We start from the raw sequence: 22,451 nt of genomic DNA, 5'->3' as shown, positions 1-22,451 counted from the left end.
TCCTCCTTTCCTGAGTTCCCTTTATGTACAGTTGATGTATAGTGACAATAATGCAAAAATGGTACAAGAGAGGTGGTGATAAGTATCCAAAAGGTTATTTAAAGGAAAGACTCACCCAATAGAGGCCTTCAGTCTGCTGGAAAATGCTGAAGCAATCTCAAAGAGATGCTGCTTCAGTGGTGGTCAGCCCTTAAATGAGGTCTAGAGGAGGTGGAGTCAGGCTCCACCCCTTCTGGGAGCACAGCTGAATTACCCTCACCTGTGCTCCAACAGCTGACCCAAAACTTTTCTCAGCTGATTAATCAGAGGTTCAGGCTGTGATTACCAATTTCGCATACACCATCAGTTCACCTCAGAGCCTTCTCTTCTTCAGGCTAAAGAGCCCCAGCTCCCTCACCCTGTCCTCGTAGGTGTGGTGTTCCATTCCATGGAGAAACGAATTGTGCTGAATTTCTCAGTAGACTGGCTAAGAACTGTGTAGATCTGTGGAGTGAGGAATAGCAGCGTTCCTTTATAAAGGATCTTAAGATTCTACTTTTGCTACTGCTTCTAGCAGAAGAAAGGATACTCTTAATTCTCCTAAGCACTAAAGATGTGCAAAGCCATCTTTTATGTGAGGTTCTGAATAATTGGTAAACGACATCTTAGTAAGCTGCTTGTCAGCTCACAGTACATAAAATTAAAACAATAATTAAGAAAAAAAAGGATAAATAGGATTTTATATACCTAATAGGAAAACTCAGCTTTTAGAAGGGTGGTTCTGGTTATAGTATTGAGTAATTATTTATAAAATTGAGAAAATTGCATGCTTGCATGAATATGTCGGGTTTTTTGGTGGTTGTGTATGCTGGTGTTTTGCTTCAGGACCTTGCCAGTCTCTTAAGTCTGCAGTGCTGTAACCAAATGAGAAAAATCTGTACAAATATCTTCTCTGATTAGAGGCTGTTCTTATTTTTTCCATTTGCTTTTGCCTGTAGCAGGCTTGCAGTGTGTCATAATACTGTACAGGATAAAGTTGGCTTGAACCATGCTGTCACTTGAAAAAAAAATGCACTGAAATTTGATAAAGCAGCATTCAGGGGGAAAAAAGAAATCTATATGGTATTTGAAACTGAAGTGGGGTAGCATGTTTACATCCTCATAGACATAAGCAAATGTTTTTCAACTTGTTTGCTTTGCGAAGCATGGAGTATACCATACACACTTTTAATTTAAAATCTGTAAGGAAAATGTACTGTAAAAAGTGGTCTTTTTCATAGTAAGCTTGAGGCTGAATTGTGTACATACGGGATTATACGATGTAGCATTTTAGATCTTGTTAAGCATTCCCTAGTAAAACAAACAAACAAAAAAGCACTGTGACTTATTAGTGAACATCTTGTGGTTGCAGCTGACATGTCTTGCTGTTGCTTGCTAAAGCCAGTGAGGGGGCTAATTCAAACTGATGCTTACACAAGAGAGCAAATTGTACTGGTTTGATGTATAGAGCATTGTTTGGACTATCAGAGTGATGGCTGTAGACTGAGAAAATGAAATAAATTTTTTCAGAAACATTATTTAGCAATATCAACTCCCAAAAGATAATCTAAAATCTTAGGAAGAGTTGGGAGCTATTTGTCTGCTAGCATATATTAATTGTGTTTTGGAAACATAACTACCAAGAACGAGCTGAAGAACCGAAGCAATACAGATCTTCATATAATGATGCAGCTTGGCAGTATCATTAGGCTCGTCCACTGACTAGCTGTTACTGATGGAGATAACTTCCTTTTTGTCTTGGCTCCTGAGCTTGAATCAGCAGGTAATGACTCACGTTGTTTGAAAGGAGAAGTAATAGAAGTAGTCTTCTGCCAGTTTTGCTGCTCAAACCACATTGCTGAGTCATTAGGATTGAGCCTGTTCTCCAAGGAACGTGTGGCCACAGGCAGTGGAATATCACTTCTGGAGATAGCTGGCTGTTAGATTGTCTAAATGAAACATATAAGGAATAACCAGGGATGATCAGACAACTTAACATAGGTTTTGTTTCTGGCTTTTCTGACCTATTTCTTGATTAAATAGGACGGTCTTTTTTTTATTTTTTCACTTCCTCCTACTTCACTGGCAGAAGGCCAGATCTCTTTTCTCTCGCTGCTGTTGTGAGTATAGTATCAGCCTGAAGGAAACAGTCCAGAAGTTGAAAGACTGGCAGTATTTGTAGTCTTGATACATTTGGGGAAGAATTGTTGTTGCTAGAAAGAAGCAGTCTGCAAACTGGCACAACCGTGAATGGTAGAAGTCTCTGTTTTTCTGTTTTTCCAGCTCCAATACGCTACACTGCAGTGTAGTGAGAGCTTATGAATACCTCAACAAAGTGCTTCCAACCTCCTGTTTGGTTTGGTTTGGTTGTTAGTATTCTGTTTTATGCAACTCTTTTCAAAGCATTTGCTGTATCTAGTGCTGGAAACAGTAAAGATGAGCGCAAGTTGGGGTAGTTTATCTCTGTAGACAACACAGCGATATTAATGTCACAAGTGCTTACATGTTTATCTCCCAACATGCAGAGTAGAACAAATGTGTTTTACATTTCAGGCAAATTATAAAAATAGTATACATTTCTCTGCCAGCAATAAAGCAAGACTGAGAAATAAGCATTGCACATGAGGATAGAAAATGTGTTTTTAAAATATAGAGGGAGAGGGAAATGCCATAGGCATTCTGGTTAACCTTGCAAAGCAGCTGATGCTTGAATGTGTTCTCCAGAATATATTTTGGAAATGGATCAAAAAATAGCTCATTAGTAGCATACAGTTCACTTTAGGCATTTGAATATTTAACAGTTGTATGTTTACTCTGTCCTGATTTGTACTGTTGCAAGTTGACCCGAAGGGTAACCATAAAAATAAATAAATAAAACTAGAAAATGTACAGATTGTTGAGAGCTCTTTCATAAATCAGACTTCATTCGGGAAGCAACATACAGGTAAATGCTACCATTTCAGTTTTCTAAAGGATAATTTTTTTTCTACCTGAAACACTTAGTTGTACCTGAAAGCAAATGTTTTGTGTTCTGGTAATCCTTCACTTGCTAGAGTTAGAAAGGAATGCATGCAGGTTCCCCTGCATAGCTGCAGAGGTACTTAAATCACTTGTACAACTCTTACATTAAAAAATGTATGTAAGATAAAGGAGTCATTCTCGTTTCCCCCCTTAAAAATGAAACAAATTTATAATATTCTTAGAGGGATACCAGTATTAGAGTGTTAAACAGACGGGTTTAAAAGTTCTAGGTATCAATGTTAATGTTGGGAAAATAACCCTGCAATTAGTTTTACACGCTTCCTTATTAATACTTTAAATGGCACTGCAGCAGAATGTTGTAGCAGCCTACGTATTTAACAGCCTGCTGATTATTTCCATTTTAAAAGGTTTTTTGGCTATAGTGTCTTTGTGTTTTAGGGGTTTTTCTTCCTCTTCTGAGAAATGCTAACATGTCATTAAATTCAGTTGTACATTGACATTAGTCTGAACAAAGTCCTCTTTCTGAAAAGTGTCCTTTTTATTGCTTCATGGAATTCCACCGAGGTTTAAGAGAATTAGAAATTCTTAAAAATCACCATTTCCTACTGTTGCTTGCATTCCACTGGTGCAGCCTGGCATCCTACCAAAGTGACAGCAAGCAGCCCAGCTGGAGAGGGCAGGTTTGGCTACAGCTGAAGGAGCAGTTAAGGCTGTTAATGGGCACGTCTGGGCACAGCTGCGGGAGTGGCGTGAGGGAGTGAAGATGGCGAATGTGTCTAATGCACAAGCTTCACACACTGAGGCTCCAGCTTTGTCTGCCTGCCCCGTTCACTACAGCCCCGTGAGAGAGCAACAGGCTGCCTTCCCTCAGCAGCTCTCTCCGCCTGGTGCATTCATCATGCTGCCTTGTGGGTGTGCTGGGCCAGGATGAGTGGAGGCCGCTTCCTTCAGAGCAGCCTCTGTCTGTGGAGCTGCACAGTAGCTGTGCCACTGGCTGACATGGAGGCGATAGCCCAGCAGGGTTGGGGCAGGTGCTGAGCCCTGCCATCAGAATGTCAGGACTTTCTCAGTTCCCCTTACAGCAGGTCGGTGCTGGGTGGGTGAGAGCTGGGACAGGGCATGGTAGGACAGCTGGCTGTGGCGATTTTCTGTGCAGTTTGCCTTGTGCTCTGTGAAAAATGGTGGAGGAAAGGGGACGCTTGTGGTCGCGGTGTTTGTCTTTCGCTCTCCAGCAGACACTGGGCAAGATGAGGCCCAGCTTTCCAGGAAGTGGCTGGACATCTGCCTGCCAGTGGGAAGCAGCGAATGAATTACTCCTTTCAGTTTGTGTGTGTGCACAGCTTTTGCTTCCTTTATTAAAGCGGCGGTCCCGCAATCCACCGGTCTGCTCACCTTCCTTCTGTTTTCTCTCCATCCTGCTGGTGTGGGCAGTGAGCGTGAGGCCAGCACACATCCGGCCCATGTCAACGGGCATGTCTGGCTGCTGGCAGCCAGCAAGTTGCCTCCACGTCACATCACTGTCTGTAAGCTTTAAAGGCTTGTGTTTGGCTGGTAGGTTTGCTCTGGGACTTAATCATCTCTTAAGTGAGTTTTTTAGCTGTATCAAAATGATACATTTTAGTTATCAGCTTTGCTGCTTAGCCAGTAGGAAACGTGCTTATTTGCACATTTGATGGATCCCACTTCATGTTGCGCTGCAGCTTTTAATTATGATGGCTTTTTTTTCCTTAATGAGGTGATTGCTTCAATTATTACAAAAACCGGGAAGGATTAAGATGACACAGGCAAACAAAATGCATTAATTCCTTTCAGCCATTTGGGTTTGCAGTCTAAGTGACTTTCTTTAATTTTGTCTATATTAGTTAAGTAAAAGATAATTACGATGCAGAAAAGACTTCCTCTGTCAACCAAGTACATGATCTTTCAAACATTGGTTTCATAAAAGGATTCTGACTGTGGTAGGTGACAATTTTAATATGAGGTTTAAAAAACATTGTAGTTTAGTAGACATTTCAGCACAGCCAAACGTGTGTATAACAAATAGAAGTACAGTGCAGATCGTTAGGGGGAAAATATCTGTGAAGTGCCTGCTGTAGTTTCCATGAAGTCATTATGTTTCCGTGTAGAAAAGAGACTTTCTTCAGCTCTGCAAAGTTAAGGAGAACAGGTAGTTGATATGCCAAAATGTTATGCTTCTATCGCAAAGTAGAAAGCCGGGGGGGTGGGGGAGTGGTTGAGAATTTTAAAGCTGTATATTAGAACCACTGGAATTATATTTAAAAACAAATATTTTACCCCTGAAAAGATCTTCTCTCTGCTGTTTCTGTAAGGGTAGGTTGATGTTTTTTAAAGAAACTTACAGGGGAGGCTGTCGTGTGCTTAAAGTAGATTGTTGATGATTAGGGTTTTTTTTGCTAACTGGATCGTGTTTTGGCCTTTACATCATTAAGTCCTTATATTCAAAACAATATTTGTGTTATGTGCTGTGGAGCATAAAACACAAGGTTGCAGCTTAAGGTCAGTTGACAGCTGAGGATGTCACATGGGATCTCTGGAGTAAGTCATGGGGAGTTTTGCAATTACCTATTGCAGTAGTGCCACTGCTGGAGCTTTACAAACAATGAAAGGAGAGTGCTGTAAGAGAGTTGCTAGCTGCCATTATAATATTTTCTGTTACTTAAATGTTGTCTCCAGCTTTTACAGTGTCTGGACTTCAAAATAATGAATCTGTAAGAGCTGCAAAGAACCTTAGATTTATTTCCTTTCTTTTCCTCTCCATTTGGAAAAGTATGTGTTTATTGACAGCCGGCCTTGTGTACAGTTGGGGTATATTTTTCAAGTTTTTGTCAGAGCTTAAGGATACCTTGACTTTCTTCTCCCCACATACTAATCAGATTTGCATGCTTGGAACTGCTTCTCCCATGCTGTGGATCTAGCTGTGAAGCACCACTTCTGTTACCCCAAAGATGAGTGCTATGTGAGAAGATGCAGACTGAGAGCTCTGGGGTACAATCATGAGGGCTTGGAATTGTGGCCCATAATTTGAGTACTCCTATAAGCAGATGCTATTAAAATGCACTACACAAATGGTAATAAGAACACTGCAGCAGATTGTTGTAGTGATAATAGCTAGGAATAGGAGAGAGCTATTTTGCTGTGGGGCATATAGGATAATGATGATATCTACTGCGTTCAGCAAATTACGTTAAAAACAACCCAGTGTTCTTTACTTCTCATGGCTTGGAATTTCTGTTTTAGTTTATGTTCCTGAGCAACGGGAAAAAGAAAATTAGGACGTTGCCCCACAGTTTCTGGGGAATCATAAGAAGGTAGAGTAGAGGCTGATACTGGTCCTCTTCCTGGCATCCCTGTCTGTTCCTGCAGTTGCAAGGGTTCCCACTGCAGTGGACTCTATAGTTTTGTTGAGTCTGAGTTGCCTGTTACAAAAATGATAATAGGGAAGCTCGTTGAAAAGAGGGAAAATTCTTTAGTGGAAAATACAGTTGTACTGAAGGATTACAGCTTTCTTTCATTACAATTAATTAGTTCCTCCACTATTCCCAAGACCACATAGGCACTTTTAACATTGCCAATCTTTTAACATTTTTGAAATGCCGAAGTTGAAAATTTGTAAAGAAACAGGAAGCTGCCAAAAGTGAGGGATCTTTTTGTTGCCTTTTAATTGATCTTCAAAATGTTGGTCAGAGCTGCCATTTTGTGAGCAGTACTCCTTTTGTTTGAATACTGGGGTTCCAATTTGAAAATCTGGTACAGAGTACAAAATGCAGACACTGAATTTTCCAGTTCTGCAGAGAAGCTGCTGTTGAGCAACAATGCAGAAGCTAACAGAGACTTTGTGCTCCATACTGAAGCAGGTATGAGGGGTGAAAGGAAAACAAGAGGGTCAAATGCCAGAAGTTAAACCTTTCTTGACAGCTCTCCAAAAATTTGTCTGCATGCGGTGGCTGGAGTGAAATAGCACATGTAGGTCAGTCACATTGGAGGTTGGAGGGGTTGTGAGTTAGCACTTCTGTCCTGCCTGAAGTTCAGTTAATTGCAAAAGTAAATTTATTTTTTAATATATTTTAAATTACATTTTTTACTCAGCTCTTGTTCCAAGTACATATATAGGTCATACATAGATGTGGATCAAATACACTGCAACCCTGAAAGCTTAGTGAGTTGTCTACTCAGATCTCAAGTCCCGAGAAGTCTGATGATCCAGTTCTTTGGCTTCCTAAGCCAATTTAGCTGCTGGCTTCCTGGGATTGCCCTGCTGTCTCCTTTGCCCTGTGTTCAGGCTGTGAGCTCGTCTGACCTTACACTGAACCTTTTCGGAGCACAGAGTTGGCAGGAAACTACGCACTTCGTGTGAGATAGTTTCTCAATGATTTAGCATGCTGAAATAGTTCAAAGCTGCTGCAAAGACATGAGTAGAAACACATGGTCAAGGCCGAGGGGGACAGAACGGGGTTGTCACTGTAGTTAGAATTTAGAAGTTTATAACCTTTGGTAATGAGATGGCAGTATCTTGTTACTATAATTGTAATATCAAACTAAATGTGTTAACTACTCTTTCGATTCTCATTTTGCAGCATTCCAGGTATTCTAGTAAAGTCAACAAATGTGTCCACAATGCAGTTGATTACATTTTAGTATTTCATTCTTCTTGTTTTCTTAAAATGAGTTTAATTTCTGATGAAACAATTTGAAGTATTATTAGAAGAGAGTGTGGTTTTAAAAACAATTTTCATTTCAGTTTTAATTGGTAACGTCATTTTAACAGTAATACTAACCAGTGTAAAAACATGCTTTATGAAATCCTGAATTACACTTGACACTTCTCTTTCTAACGTTACTGCAGGATTTGAACAAACGTTTGTCCCTGCCTGCTGATATCAGGATACCCGATGTCTATCTTGAAAAGTTACAGATTAACAGCCCACCGTTTGATCAGCCCATGAGCAGACGTTCTCGTAGAGCATCTCTAGTAAGTGTAATGCATCTCCCTGACCTCTTGGGTCTTAAGATTCCATTCAATGCAGATGTCCCTGTACTAGAAATGTAATTCAACTTCATTTGCACCTTGGCTTTTCTCTCCTGAAGGACAGAGCAATTTGGTGTGTACTGAGCACCTTTAAAATCCATTTAAACAGCACGCTTTCCTTTCATTCTCTTCCCTTTCTCTCTTCTGCAAAATTTTCCCTGTCAGTTCTTGAGCTGCTGAAATCTGTGGCTAAGCTTTACTCCTTTATATAAGTACATCCTTATATTATTTTGATCAGTTATGATCGTTTGAGCAAAGAGCCTCTCTAGTTTTAGTACCACACTGTGTGTCTTGTCATGCAGTAGGAAGGCTCTAAGGTAGTGTAGTATGAAAACAGCTATTCACTTTCTGTGTTTCTTAACAAATTTTCTTTCTCAAATTTGCTGTTGAAATTATGGTATTTTTTGAGAAGCATATATGAATTAATAATAATATTAATAAATACATTCTTATGTACCTTTTTAGGTATATCTTTATTGGCTTCTCAAATCAGAAGTCTTTTTTGTGAATGACAGAGGGAGAATTCTTGCATACTGATAAAAATGCCAGAAATCCTGGTTAAGTATTAAATATGCATGACCCTAAAATAGTCCTAAAACCAGCTTTTTCTTTTTGCAAAGGCCATTCAATTTTAGCCATTATTTGATTGTAATTGATTTGTGGCAGACTAAAGCCCTGATCTACATCTTTTGCAAGAACAATATTAAAAGAAGGGATGATTGGATCAAAACACTGGAAGGTAGCAGTAATGTAGCAAGTTCAAGACTAATTACTTAATGATGTAGCACTGAGTAGGGGACTGTGTTTTCCAGAACCTTCTCTTCTCAGATACTGCTGTACTGAAATACCTTTCAGCAGAGTCTTTTTGGTGGTGGAATGTAATATTTGAAGGCTAGGGGAGTTACCTATGTATCTTATTTTTGTTGCTCTTTTAACACCGAGCAGTTGGAGTCCCCTCCTCTTTACATTCTAGAAGAATGAAAGTAAAACACTGCCCTCTAATGAATATGATACGTGTATGGAATCAACTTCCTGTCACGAGGTTGTTTTGCTTTGAATTTTGAAAATGATATTCCTCTGCCAACAGTGCCGTGCTGACATGGATTTTCTGCATTGTTCTCTCATTATTTCAAAATAGCCTAGAATCATTATTCAGAGATTGTCACTGAAAGCTTGCTAGCAGTCTAGTATTCACAATATATCAATATTGTTTGCTGCTTTAAATGTATGTCTCTCTTCAAGGCTTAGTAGGTATCAAAATAGGAAAACAGTAAAAATTATTTGGAACTTGTAGTGCTTTAAGTCTGGTGAATTTCTTGGAAAAAATTAGATGTTATGGTAATTTTATTTTGTGTATACTGTTACAGTATTGCATGCACTGCAGTATAGGTGCTTCTCTTATGCATCAACCTCTTTAAATAAGAGACCATAAATAGAATCTGTCAGTGTTTCTGGGTAGTTCAAGATGAGCAGATGATTTTTTCATGAGAAAAATATTTTTCTTCTCAGAAATTATTAGCATTCAGGATTTGAAGTTGTATTCCCTTTTTTCTGACAATAATAAGACTAATGTGTACAAAGTCTCATTTATTTTCTCCTTTCAATTCAGAGTCCTGTCTTTTAATTCTGATACCACTTCACAGTATGTCTGTAGGTCAAAATACATTTTGGAAACATAACTTTTATTTTACTAACATTGTTTCTGCATTAAATGGTATGTTTGACATCTCGCTGGAGTTATAAGAATTGTCAGTATCAATTTTGCATGTATTTTGAGATAAGCAGGCTTCACACCAAGCTTCTAAATAAGCCTGATGCTAAAATATCCTTGTGCAACATTAAAACAGTTCAACACTAATATAAGAAACCGGAATTACTCTTTGGGCTTTCGTGTTAAATAATTTATACACCCATTTTTTCTTTTAGATATGTCAAAGGCATTTGTAGACATTTACTTCATGTGTTTTCATGTTCTGAAAATAAACACAGATATTTTTGTTAATGCACCATAATAGTATGTTGCTGTCAAGTCTTAGTTCAGCCAACAGTATCTGTGTTGCACACAGTGATATAACATAGAATTCTAACATCCTTTGGATTTTAGGAGCAAATCAGCTTTCTCTGACCTGTGGATATAACTGCTGAAACCAGTCAGGGGTCAGAGTATCTTTCCTTAGAAAGAAATTTTATGTGTAGAAGTGCAAGGAGGAGGTGATGCAAGAAAACTTGGCTTTTCTGTGTTACAGTATGTTTGTCAGTAAGGCAAATCCTCATGAAACCAGTGGGTTTGGGATTTTGGCATGCTACAGGATACATGCACTTTGTAAATCAGTTTAAAAAGTGTCATGTTTTATATCTGCTTTCAACATTCCTGTGCTGTAAGAACAATATAAAAATTTGGAGTAACTGAGAATGGTCTTAAACAGAAAGAACTTTCATAGATGACTGTTAAACATGAGAGTAACAGTGGGTTTAAATGGGAAGAAAACAGTGGTCTTAGAGGCTGTCTTCCAAAAACATAGATTAACTGTCTTGGCATGCATTATAGAGGTAAGTCATTGACCAAAAGTAAAGAAAGACTGACTAACAGTCTGAATATTAGGCTTGGATACCGGGATGCTTTTGTATCATAATATGCTGAATCATTTTTAAATAACAGGATTTCTTTAAGTTTGCTGTAGTACTGTCAGATAATTTTCTGAAAGAAAATTCAGTTCATTGGTTAAATTCTGTAAATGGCAGAATGGATGGTTAAAAGAATAAAGGTGTCGATTTTTTTGGTCAATTTTCATTCATTTTCTTTGCAGTCAGAAATTGGATTTGGAAAAATGGAAACCTATATCAAGTTAGAAAAGCTTGGAGAGGTATGTATAGATTTTCGGTTTTTTTAATGACTCCTTGGCTTACATTTCATTCTTGGGTAGATGACTGAGCACTTGCAGAGGGTACCCAGAGAGACTGTGGAGTCCCCTTCTTTGGATTTCTCCAAAAACTATCTGGACATGGTCCTAAGCTATCTCCTCTAGGTGTCTCTGCTTGGATTAAGGGGGCTGAACCAGATGCCTTCCAGAGGACCCATCCAGTCTCAGCCATTTTGTGATTCTGTGATCTGATAGTGGTGATTTATGTGAAATTTACATAAATGTTAACTGAAAATCTCTATAACCTTGGAGGTATCTGTTCATTTTCTCTTTTCAGTAAATCAAGCATTTGACATTGTGTACCAGCATCAAAATCACAAAAATGTTCTACGCATGTATAATCTAAAAAAAGCAGAAAAAACATCATCGAGTTGGGGAAGAAGAAGATTTAAATAATACCGAGTTTTATTTGGCTTTCCTTTGGGGAGGGCAGTAATATGGCTTATCTCTACTCCAACCTGCCAGTGATTTTCAGTGAAAATACAGGATTCAGGAGGGATCAGTTTGAGAGTGACCAGTTGTATCGGAAAGGATACAGATGGGGCACTCAGAATGTTGCAAAAGCAACCATACTGTGAATATCACAGTTAGTCCTCCGTTTGCAGTGTTCTTATTTCCAAATGCTTTTTTTTTTTCCCTCTAGTACTTATTAGGTGCTTCCCTAGACATAATGTTGCCCAGCTTTGGGGAAATATTAATCTAGTAGCTATTGAGTCCTAATTGTGCTTTTTATCTCACTCATGTTACAAGATGTAATGGAAAGTACAGGATGCATCTATGGTAATGTAGTGGACTTTCTCTAAATTGCTTGCTTCCTCTTGCAATTCATGATGTTAGTTATGCTTACTCACTGTTTTGTTATAATTCCTTGTTGTGTAACATACCTGAAGAGTTTTGAATCTTCTATTGTCTACCAAAACTGAAAATGTTTAGCTTTGCCATATTCACGTTCAGGACTTCGGCTTGTTCTCTTCCCAGAACATTCTCAAATAAAACACGTAGCAAAGACAAGAAACAGTGACCAAAAGGAATTGTGTTTTTCTAAAAATAGTGATAGAATTTGTCAGCTGCCATTGGAAACTTAACCAAAGCACAGTATAGCCATATCTGAGGTAGTTTAATCATAGACTCATAGAGTGGCTTGGGCTGGAAGACATCTTAGACACCATCTACTTCCATTTCCACTGGGCAGTGTTGCCAACCGCTAAATTAGACAGTAGAACAGGTTGCCTAGGGCCCCATTCAGTGTGGCCTCGGAACATCTCCAGGCACAGGGCATCCACAGGCTTCTCTGTGCAACCTTTTCTTTGTTCCAGTGCCTCGCAACCCTCTGAGTAAGGCATTTCTCCCTTGTTTCTCATCTGAACCTACAGCCTTTAGTTTAAAGTTGTTACTCTTTGTGTTGTCACTGTCAGACTGTACAACATCGGTCTCCCTCCCAGCTGTAAACTCCCACAGTTGCCCTTCAAAGCTGCAGGCTCATACTTCTGGCTGTTTAAGGTGCTAAATTGTAACAGTGAGCTTAATACAAGTTGATCAAACTTCTTTGGGAGGTATATGGTGTACATCTTTTTTGTGTAATTTCAGAGCTGGTAAGTAAGTGTATGCATCCCTTGTTGTCTTCTGTGTGTTCAGATGCTTACAAATTATTTTCTAGTTTAAACTCTGTTTAAAAAAAGAAAAAAGTAAAAGACCAAATACAAACTTAGATGGAGGTTTCTTTTCGATCTTTCAATGAAGAAGCAACTTCCTTTTCCATTTTGTAGGGTACTTATGCAACAGTTTATAAGGGGAGAAGTAAATTGACAGAGAACCTGGTGGCTCTGAAAGAAATTCGCTTGGAACATGAAGAGGGAGCGCCTTGTACAGCCATAAGAGAAGGTGATAACTTTTTGTTACTCTAGAATATCAGATACTTCTGGCTTTCTTTATGACTTAAGTATTGTTAGTGCTTGGAAATATATCAGCTATATGAGACATTAAAAGAACTGGTGCTAGTTTGAGGAAAAATTTCATCTTAGCCATGTTAAGAGTTAATGTTTCAAACAATATGGGGGATGTTTGTGTTCTCAAGCATAGTATTATAAAGGAATGAATTTATGCAGAATTAGACTAATACTAGTAATTTTCAATGATTCAGAATATATTGTATGAAATGACTGCTTCTGCTTGAACAGTACTGTATAGGAAATATATATATATATATAATTTTTACCTAAATGTGTATGGTACTTTGATTAAATGCATTTACTTTATGTGAATTAAATTAATGCCATATGAATTTTCTGGTCTTAAAAATAGCTTTTTAATTTTTAAAAAATTAAGTTATACATATGAACTTGCTAGAAATGCATTTATTACATCTTTTCTATTAATTTTCTGTATATTTAAAATTCTCCTTTGCAGTGTCATTATTAAAAGATCTGAAGCACGCAAACATTGTTACGTTACATGACATTGTTCACACAGACAAGTCTTTGACTCTTGTTTTCGAATATCTGGTAAGCCTTTAAAGCAATGAGCTTTATATTCAATTTATTTCCTTAAAAATACTGAGTAACACAAACATATCAATTTTTACCCTGCATCCAGACTTATTTGACTGAAAATTTACACAGCTGTTTTCAGTTCTCAGAGTGCTGTAAATCAGCAAATACTGTTCTGATTCATACCAACTCATACCAAATTCAGTAACTATAAAAAAGGATAATTATGCTGTTATCCCACAGGGATTTTTCACAACCTTTGCAAATGATCTTAGATCTTAAGACTGATGATGCTAAATTATGTGGAGCTTTTGACACCCTCGAGGGTAGAGAGGACATACAGAGAGATCTTGACAAATTAAAGGGTTGGACGATCACCAACTCATGAAGCTTAACAAGAGCAAGTGCTGGTTTATGTACCTGGGATGGAGCAACCCTGAGTGTAGGGGATGAAAGGTTGGAGAGCAGCCATGTGGAAAAGGGCATGGGGGCTGTGGTTGAATGTGAGTCAGCAGAGTGCCCTGGAACCAAAAGGGCCAACCATATCCTGGGGTGCACCAGGCACAGCACTCTCAGACAGGCAGATCTCAAGCACTGGGTGCAGGTTTGGACACCACAGTATAACAAGGACATAAAGTTATTAGAAAGTTTCCAGAGGAGGATTTTAAAGGTGGTGAAAAGTCTAGAGGGCAGCGTATGGGGAGCAGGTTATCTTTCTTTCTTTGTTCAGCCCAGAGAAGAGGAGCTGAAGGGGAAGGCCTTTATGGCAGCCTACAACTCCTCACGACATAGGCAGCACTGAGTTCTGCTTTCTGATGATGGCAACAGGATCCAAGGAAACGGGAAACAGCATGGAGCTGTATCAGTGGAGAGTAAGGCGGTACATAGGAAAAGGCTCTTCACCAGAGAATGATCAGGCAGTAGAGCAGGCTCCCTAGAGCAATGGTTTCTTACAAAAAATAATTATGCTCACGTAATCTGTTGTCTATAATTTTACTGAAAAGTAATGATCTTTTAACAGGACAAGGATCTGAAGCAGTACATGGATGACTGTGGTAACATCATGAGTATGCACAATGTAAAGGTGAGTATTCTAGTGAGTCTTCCAACTTGCTCTGTTCTAACTGAAGAATTTGAAAGAACTTAATAATCAGGAGCTGTAAAAGTTAGAGCTTTCAAAAAAAAAAAAAAAAAAAAAAACAAGAAAAAAACCACCTTTTTTTAACCATTGGACCTGACTCAAGTACATCTAATCAAGTGAAGTCTTTCTTTTGCTTTTGGTGATCTTTAAGTGTTTAAAGCAATAAAATGAATTTATATAACTTTATGTAGGATTTCATTCACTTTGACATTACATATTTAAAACAAAATTTTTTTTATAGGTAGTATATCTCTATCTGTATTGACATCTTGCCATTGTTGTGTCCTCATCCTTATTTTGGTATGTCCTCAAAGTCTGTGTACTCAGCAGGGAAAATAAGACCTCAGTCGTGATGGTGGGTTTGGATTCTACTGTCTGTCACACAAGAAAGATGCTTTAATTTGTATTTAACAATACATTCTCCTCTCTGTTAGTAATAAAACAAAATTGTTTTATTTAAGATGTTATTGGCGGTCACTTTTAACTGTAGCTGTGGCTGGGTTCCATGACTCAGTTCCAAATCTGGCCTGGTGAGACTGACTCCATTTCAAATGTCTTTTCTAAAAGCAGTTTGTCATTTGGAAATCTAGAATATCTAGAGTCATGTTTTTTAATACTACAACCTTATGAGCAAGATTCCAAAGAGAGGAAATTGTGAACTTGAAATAAGTTTCAAAGGAGGCTGGGTTAACACAGTATTGCCTTGCTGTCTTGCAATCTCTGCCGTACTGTACCTTCAAAGCCGCTTAATTAAGCTGTATATTATTCATGTAATGGTTATTATTGGTATAATAAGCGTACCTAAGAAACTCTTCCATGCCTCTTGAGAAATATTGATTGTATTCTACTGAATAGAACCACGAGTGCACAGATGAGATGGGAAAGTTGCTTTAATTCTTAGACAAGAGTACAGCACAAATTTCATTGACAAGTCAGTATTCCAAATAATGTGAAATGATGGATTTTTGTACATACCAGGAGAGTTGTCACCCTTGGTTTTGGCTTAGGTGCATGTTGTGAAATCTGTACTTTGTTGAATTTCATATGGGGTTTAGCTTTGGCACTGGTCACTGCTTGGTTAGGTTATTCTTTTGTTCTGTTGTCACATTAGCATTGATACTTGTAGGAAAAAAAATCCTCCTGGCCTAATCTGTTGCTTCCTTTGAGAATCTGTGAAAGGAAATTATTTAATTTATATCTGCTTCAGTGAGACAACATAAAATATAATTAAGCTTGTGTTTTCAATTAAATAGAAATTAGAAGCAGTGCTTTGAGCATAAAAACTAAAGAAGAGCTGTAAATGGGAAGCAGTCCCTTACAGGAGTGCAGTTAAGAGTTCAGGGAGAATCTGCCTCGTGATAATCTGAGCAAAGCGGAGAAAAATGTTTTTCCATGTTTGCTTGAGGTTTAAACTGTGCCCTAAGAGCATATTGATATGGTTGGTACCTCTGGCACCAAAACAGCTGCTTAACTATGGTAGCTGTGTATGCTTAGAATACAATAACTGGCAGTTGGGTCTGTTGGCAGTTGATTTCTCTTCAAAAAAGATTTCTCTTCACGTAAAAATAGATACTAGCAAAGGCTACCCAAAAGTCTTGTGTTCAAATTCAGACCTTTTATACCTAGAGAAACTGAAGTGATACAGTAAGCTGCTTTGGCTGCCCATTGCTAAACCTTTCATCATCCCTTAGTACTTTTAAGTCTACATATATGCAGCATTAATATGTATGACTGGAGTTGCTTCACTGGCTGGCTTTTGAGAAGGAGCAAAACAAACCTGTGTGTATCAAGGTGATGAGATGAATGTAAATGCCAGAGGCAGAGGGGTTGTGTTAGTAATTTTCATTTTCTCCACATTTCATGAGCTTGTGAATCCTGTTGTATTTTTCCAGTAGCCTGCCAAAATATTCTTTACGCAGTGTTTCACAGTTGGATGGAAAGAGTTCTGAGCTGCATTTTAATAAGGGATCCTGTGGCAGAAAGTAACTTGAGTATAGTCAGAGACAGTTACCTTTAAAGACATTAGTGTGGGAAACAGCATTGATAAATACTTTAAAAAAATAAATAGCCCCATGGTTTTCTTCAATTATGCAGAACAAATCTCTCAAAATCTTTGTTGTAAAGTATCATGGAAAAGCTGCACATTAGCATAAAAGGATTTTAAACCTGATACTCAGGAGTGTGCTCATATGGAAAGTTAATTCACTTCTTCAGAAGTATTGTTGTCTTACTTACAGTACAGCAACTTAACTCTTGCTGTGCCCAAATAGTCTTTTATAGTTAATGTAATCTGAGGATTGGTGTTTATGATCTAACTTATTTCAATGTTCTCTTTTGTAGCTATTTTTATACCAAATTCTTCGCGGTTTGGCATACTGTCATAGGAGAAAGGTGCTACATCGAGATCTGAAGCCACAGAATCTACTAATCAATGAGAAAGGAGAATTGAAGCTGGCAGACTTTGGTATGGACTGAAATTCTTCTGTAATAAATATTTTCTTTATTCAGCATTGGGAAAATACTGAATGTAAACTATATAGAACTTTGAAATCTTTTGAAACTGGGAATGTGTATTTGCACATTTGCACTATGAACATTGGGAATGTGAACCTAGGAAGTGTATTAATTCATCTTCTTTGTACATCCCTGTCAGTTTAGAAGGCTGGACTTTAGGATCTTGTCCTTGTTGCTGTATCTCAGAAACGTTCTCTAGTCAGGATCAGTAGGGAAGAAATTTGCTGTCTGTGATGTAAAGTAGCTGTATGACAGTAGTAGTTTCTTGTAGTAGTTTCTGAACTGTAGCTATGGGATCAACATTGATGCATATAGTTCTAACCCAAGTCTGTGTTAGTTTTAGTGTTCTTTAGGAGTTGGTGCTTAGTTTGTTTATTACTTCAGTCATGAATACAGATATTCCACAAACTGTTGTTTTGGTTCCTATCTTTCCTTTGAATAAGTTAGTGGAAACAGTCGTCATGGTTGCTGGAATTCATCTGAACGAGGCAAAAGAGAGAAGAGCGTGCAATTACTCTCACAAAGAAAATACAACATCATGACTGTAGTAAATTTGTGTGTTCTCCAAAAGTGAAAGTCAGTCTTTTACATGGTTATTAGAAAAGATCAGGATGCTGCTTGAAGTTTGAAAGTAGTCTTACTGCTTTGAAATTTGCATTTAGTCAAGTCATTAAGTTGGAGCCTCTAAACTGAGCCAGAGAAAAGATCTGTCTTTATGCAGTATTGTCAGGTGTTGCTCTATCTCTAGAGTAGTGCATGAAGTTCTTTCGGGATTTCCAGTGAGCACTTGCAGTGAAGCATGACTTTCACAGTTTCCCTTTATTTTTTATGTCAGGAAAGTCCTTAGAAATTTGTGTGCCACAAGGGATTTCACAGACCACGAGGGATGATGCTTTGTTGATATATTGCTTTGTTGTTTTGATGTAATGTATAGAATTAGTGCAGGTTTTGATCTGCTTACCTGTCTTCTTTGCTTAAAAACACTTCTTATTATGTTCATGCACGTACTGGGAGACAAATGACAGAAATTAGGGCTCTTTAATGCAATATAATTCAGAAGGAATTTAACAGGTATATTAAGGTTGATTTCTGTCATAAAAATCCTTTGTTAATTCCATGTAAAATAAGATTTAAGCAAAGCAGCATTGCATAAAAGCAGCACATTACCCTTTATTTTCTTTTTAATCAAGGATTGGCTAGAGCAAAGTCTGTTCCTACGAAGACCTATTCCAATGAAGTTGTCACATTATGGTACAGACCACCTGATGTGCTCCTCGGATCTTCAGAGTATTCAACTCAAATTGACATGTGGTTTGTACAGCTTTGTCAGGTTTTAACTTTTCTGCTCAGTCCAGCTGAAAAGACATCAACTCTTCATTACTATATAGTAGCATTCAAATACTAATCTTTGAATTTTGGAAGCCTGCACCTGAGTTAGGTTTCAGAGAAATTCTGAATGCAAAATAACTTTTTATTACTTTGATTTAACATGCATCAGGCTGATATTTCTAGGCGAAAAAATAATCCTCACATAACACATGGTATTTACTATGAGCTACAATACAGTTGACTAACTTGACATCTGAAGGTATATTTGATCTTTGACAGTTCTTTTATTGATATACGTCTTCTTTCAAAACAATACTTTGAATAGCAACATCGGGTTAATTAATAATTTTCTTACGTTTAAGATCTAAGTTACAGAAGTCTTTAAGAACCGGAAGACTAAATTGCTGGATTTTTTCTGATTTATCTTTTTCTCTGTTTCTGTGAAGGGGTGTTGGATGCATATTTTTTGAAATGGCATCAGGAAGGCCTCTCTTCCCAGGCTCCACTGTTGAAGACGAACTGCACTTAATTTTCAGGCTTCTGGGTAAATATGTACTTTTAGCAGTACTGTAAGTTTATTCTTCTAAGTGCTCTTTCTGTGAGAATTGTACATCTATAAAAAAATGACATTTTATGTTCCATTGTATTTAAGGTGAATGACTTTATTCGTGATGAAAATGATAAAGCTGGATGCATAGATGAGCTTGTACAGCATTGTCTTCTTTTTCTGTGCAACTTACAGAATTAAGTGCTTATTTGTGTAGAAGTTGTTTCCTTATAGTTTTATGTGTTTTGTTTTGTAAGTTGAATTTGTTGCTTCTTTTAAATACAGGAACCCCGTGTCAAGAAACATGGCCAGGCATTTCTTCCAGTGATGAATTTAGAAACTACAACTTTCCCAAATATAAACCACAACCCCTAATCAACCATGCACCAAGGTACTTTGTGTTTTACTAATAGAATGTATGCATTCCGTTGTCTTTGAGTATTTGTAAATGCGTGAACAAACTTCTAAGTAGGATGTGCTGGTAAATGCTGGAAAACTATATATCAGTTGGGCAGATATTAAAACTACATACTGTTTTATACTGTATGTACAACTATATGCTGTGGGCAGATATCAATGCAGAGCATAATCCTGCTACTCTGTGCTTACTTAGTCAAATGTCATTCAAGGCACCACAGCTCCATAATGACCTATAGAACTATAAAATCCTGTTAATAATGCCTGCATAGTGGGAGTATTCACTCAGCACTTCCAAATTCTCCTCTGCTATATAATAGGCTCATTGTTAAATTGCAGGGTTTCCTTGAGCAATCTCTTAAAATCATTCTAAAACGTTATGAAGAATTTGCAGGGTCTGCATCAGCATTGTTAACAGCACAGAGATTATAAATAAACTTTATAACAAAGCCTAACACATTTTCAGTGACTCAGAAGAAAAAGATCTAACATTGTGTCCTGCCAGTAAATGACCTGGGTTGACCTACTAAACCACAATGCAAAGCTCAAGAGTTTTCTGTTCCCGGTGTTTTCCAGATAGCCTTATTCTGAGATACTGCTACTTGTGTGTGTACGTATTCACAAGAAAAAAGTTGTTCAGATAAAAACATTCTTGCGTTTGAATTTAATTTTAGTTTTAATATCATTTAATGAAATCAGTTACTTTGCAGATTGCCTTTTCTAAGTATGCTTCAAGAACTGTTCTAATTTTTGTTTAATATTTTTCTTTTTAGGCTAGACACAGAAGGAATTGAATTGATAGCAAAATTCCTGCAAGTAAGACGTGTTTTGTGGCTTTATATATGTGCAAGTTTAGAATTTTAATGTATAACGTTAAAAAATATATGTATTGCAAGCATAGTAACTGCCAGATGTAATTCAAAGTGAAGCATGCTGCTCAGTCTGTAGTAAATGATAGATGTGGGAAGAATGAGTGCTACGCTGCGTGCTGTAGGGATTTAGAAGCTGATGATTTTTGTTGTAGTTTTTGTAGGTGATGGGATTTTTTTTTTCTTTTGCCAGAGGCAGTTTTTTCTCTGATTGCTGTTTATAAAAATGTAAAATCTGTAAAGTTCTGTGTTAGCTGTTCTCTGAAAGACTGAAGTACTTCTGAAATTATATTTAAACAGGGTTTTTGAATACAGATGCTCTGTTTCTGTAAAGACAGACTTAGCTTACCACTAGAGAAGCAGATACTAAGGTGTGAGGATACTCTTTGATCTTTCAAACTGTCTGTATTCAAAAGGTAAAGTAGTATGTGGCTTTAATCTTTGAATCTGCATTAAAAAAGAGCCTGAAGCAAAAGGAGGGGGAGCAAGATGGAGGACCAGCTCTAGGTGTTTGAGTAGTTGAAGTCCTGTAGCTTCACTGTGTTAAAAAGCACCTGCAGTTGTTGTTTGAAATTTGTTCTTACTTGTGTGTGCCTTTTTTAATGTCTGCATCTTTGTCCAAATGTGCCGAGCACGAGGTGTGTTCAGTGTACATTTACGACCTAGAGTCTAAGTCTAGAGTTTCCTCTTATGCAAAATGCTGTAGCGTAGTTCATCTGAAGTAGAAAACATTTGTGATCTCTTGTAATAGCATTTCACTGCAATTTAATTTATAACCTAATCAGCACTACAACTCCAAAAAAAGTGTGATTTTTATTTATTATCCATTTATAGCAATTTCTTTTTTAAAGTATTTTAAATTTTTTTATCAACCATGTATGTTGATAATTCTAATTTAGACAGCCTATGCTAGGTATTTCATGTGTGAAATGAAAGCAAAGGAAACAAAGATGTCCCAGTGAATTGGTAGGAAAGATGTGAGCAAGTTGGACTCTTCCTTTGGTCATATCACTTAATGCAAAGAATTTTTTAATGAAAACCAACGTGCATCCTTTTATGTTAATAGTATGAATCAAAGAAGAGAATTTCGGCAGAAGAGGCCATGAAACATGCATACTTCAGGAGCCTTGGAACAAGGATACACACTTTGCCTGAAAGTAAGACGAGTAGTAAAGTAGCAGAATACTGTTGAGATAGTACATGAAAGCCAACTACATTACTGTACTGGGCCTTGGTGGGATGGAGTTAATTTTTGTATGATGTTATGCTTGATATTTGTCACAAAAACATTGCTGATAACGTACCAGTGTTTTATCTGTAGCTAAATGATGTTTGCACAGCATTGAGGCCTTTTCTGTTTCTCAGTTTCTCCAAGACTGGGGATGGGGGCATATGTAAAAAGTGAGGGGGATACGTGAGATAGATAATCTCAAGTAAGTAAACAGCTATTCCATGCCATAGAATGTCATGCTCAGCAATAAACAGGAGGAAGGACAGGGGAGTTGTTGGGGAAGTTAACCATCTCTTGCATAGGAACTGGCTAGGCAGTGGTCTGCACATGGGAGGTGGCAAGTGATTGCCTTTGCGTAGCTTGTTTTGTTCTCTTTTATTTCTCTTTTCTTCAGCTTCTCCTTCCCTTATTAAATAATTCTAATCTCAGTCCACAAGTTTTCTTGCTTCTAATCTTCCTTTCCTCATCCCCATAGAGTGGAGGCGTGGGGAACTTAGTAAGCATCTGTATGATCCCTAGCTATCTATCAGAGTTAACTCACAAGAACTTAATGGAAAACTTTATCTGTTACTGATGACCAATGTATGTTGACTTAAATTTGCAAATAGGAAGAGGACTTTTTGCACAGAAACTGCTAAATTAAGAATAGAATTAGCTCAGTTAAAGCATTGTTGTGTTTGAATATAAACTAATTTATTTCTTATATTCCAGGTGTTTCAATATTCAGTCTAAAAGAGATTCAGCTGCAGAAAGACCCTGGCTTTCGAAATTCCACTTACCCAGAGACAGGTATGGAAAGATGAATATATTCTCTTACTTACAAGTATGGAAGTGGGAGGAAAAAAAGGAAAAAAGAAAGAGATCCTGTGGTGGTTGTAAAAGGCAGAAAGAAAAGCTGTTGTCTTGATATAGAATGACAGAAGGACATGACAGAAGAATATAGTGATTG

At 37.6% G+C, this 22,451-nt stretch overlaps 1 protein-coding gene across 3 annotated transcripts in view; it reads left to right on the top strand.

Moving 5' to 3' along the window:
* CDK17 (cyclin dependent kinase 17) overlaps positions 1-22,451 on the top strand; it is an 82,324-nt gene that overhangs the window by 57,971 nt on the left and 1,902 nt on the right. For all 3 annotated transcript variants that reach the window (XM_015858675.2, XM_015858651.2, XM_015858669.2), the window contains 12 exons: positions 7,865-7,990; positions 10,855-10,911; positions 12,735-12,849; positions 13,375-13,469; positions 14,476-14,538; positions 16,936-17,059; positions 18,300-18,420; positions 18,885-18,982; positions 19,271-19,376; positions 20,176-20,218; positions 21,338-21,428; positions 22,214-22,291. In XM_015858675.2, coding sequence (XP_015714161.1) covers positions 7,865-7,990; positions 10,855-10,911; positions 12,735-12,849; positions 13,375-13,469; positions 14,476-14,538; positions 16,936-17,059; positions 18,300-18,420; positions 18,885-18,982; positions 19,271-19,376; positions 20,176-20,218; positions 21,338-21,428; positions 22,214-22,291 — 1,117 coding nt within the window. The remainder of the gene's footprint in view (positions 1-7,864; positions 7,991-10,854; positions 10,912-12,734; positions 12,850-13,374; positions 13,470-14,475; positions 14,539-16,935; positions 17,060-18,299; positions 18,421-18,884; positions 18,983-19,270; positions 19,377-20,175; positions 20,219-21,337; positions 21,429-22,213; positions 22,292-22,451) is intronic.

Source organism: Coturnix japonica, chromosome 1 (assembly GCF_001577835.2).
Source record: "Coturnix japonica isolate 7356 chromosome 1, Coturnix japonica 2.1, whole genome shotgun sequence".
Taxonomy (NCBI): Eukaryota; Metazoa; Chordata; class Aves; order Galliformes; family Phasianidae; genus Coturnix; species Coturnix japonica.
The sequence above is the reverse complement of the archived record's forward strand: the minus strand, read 5'-3'. Positions and strand labels throughout refer to the sequence as shown.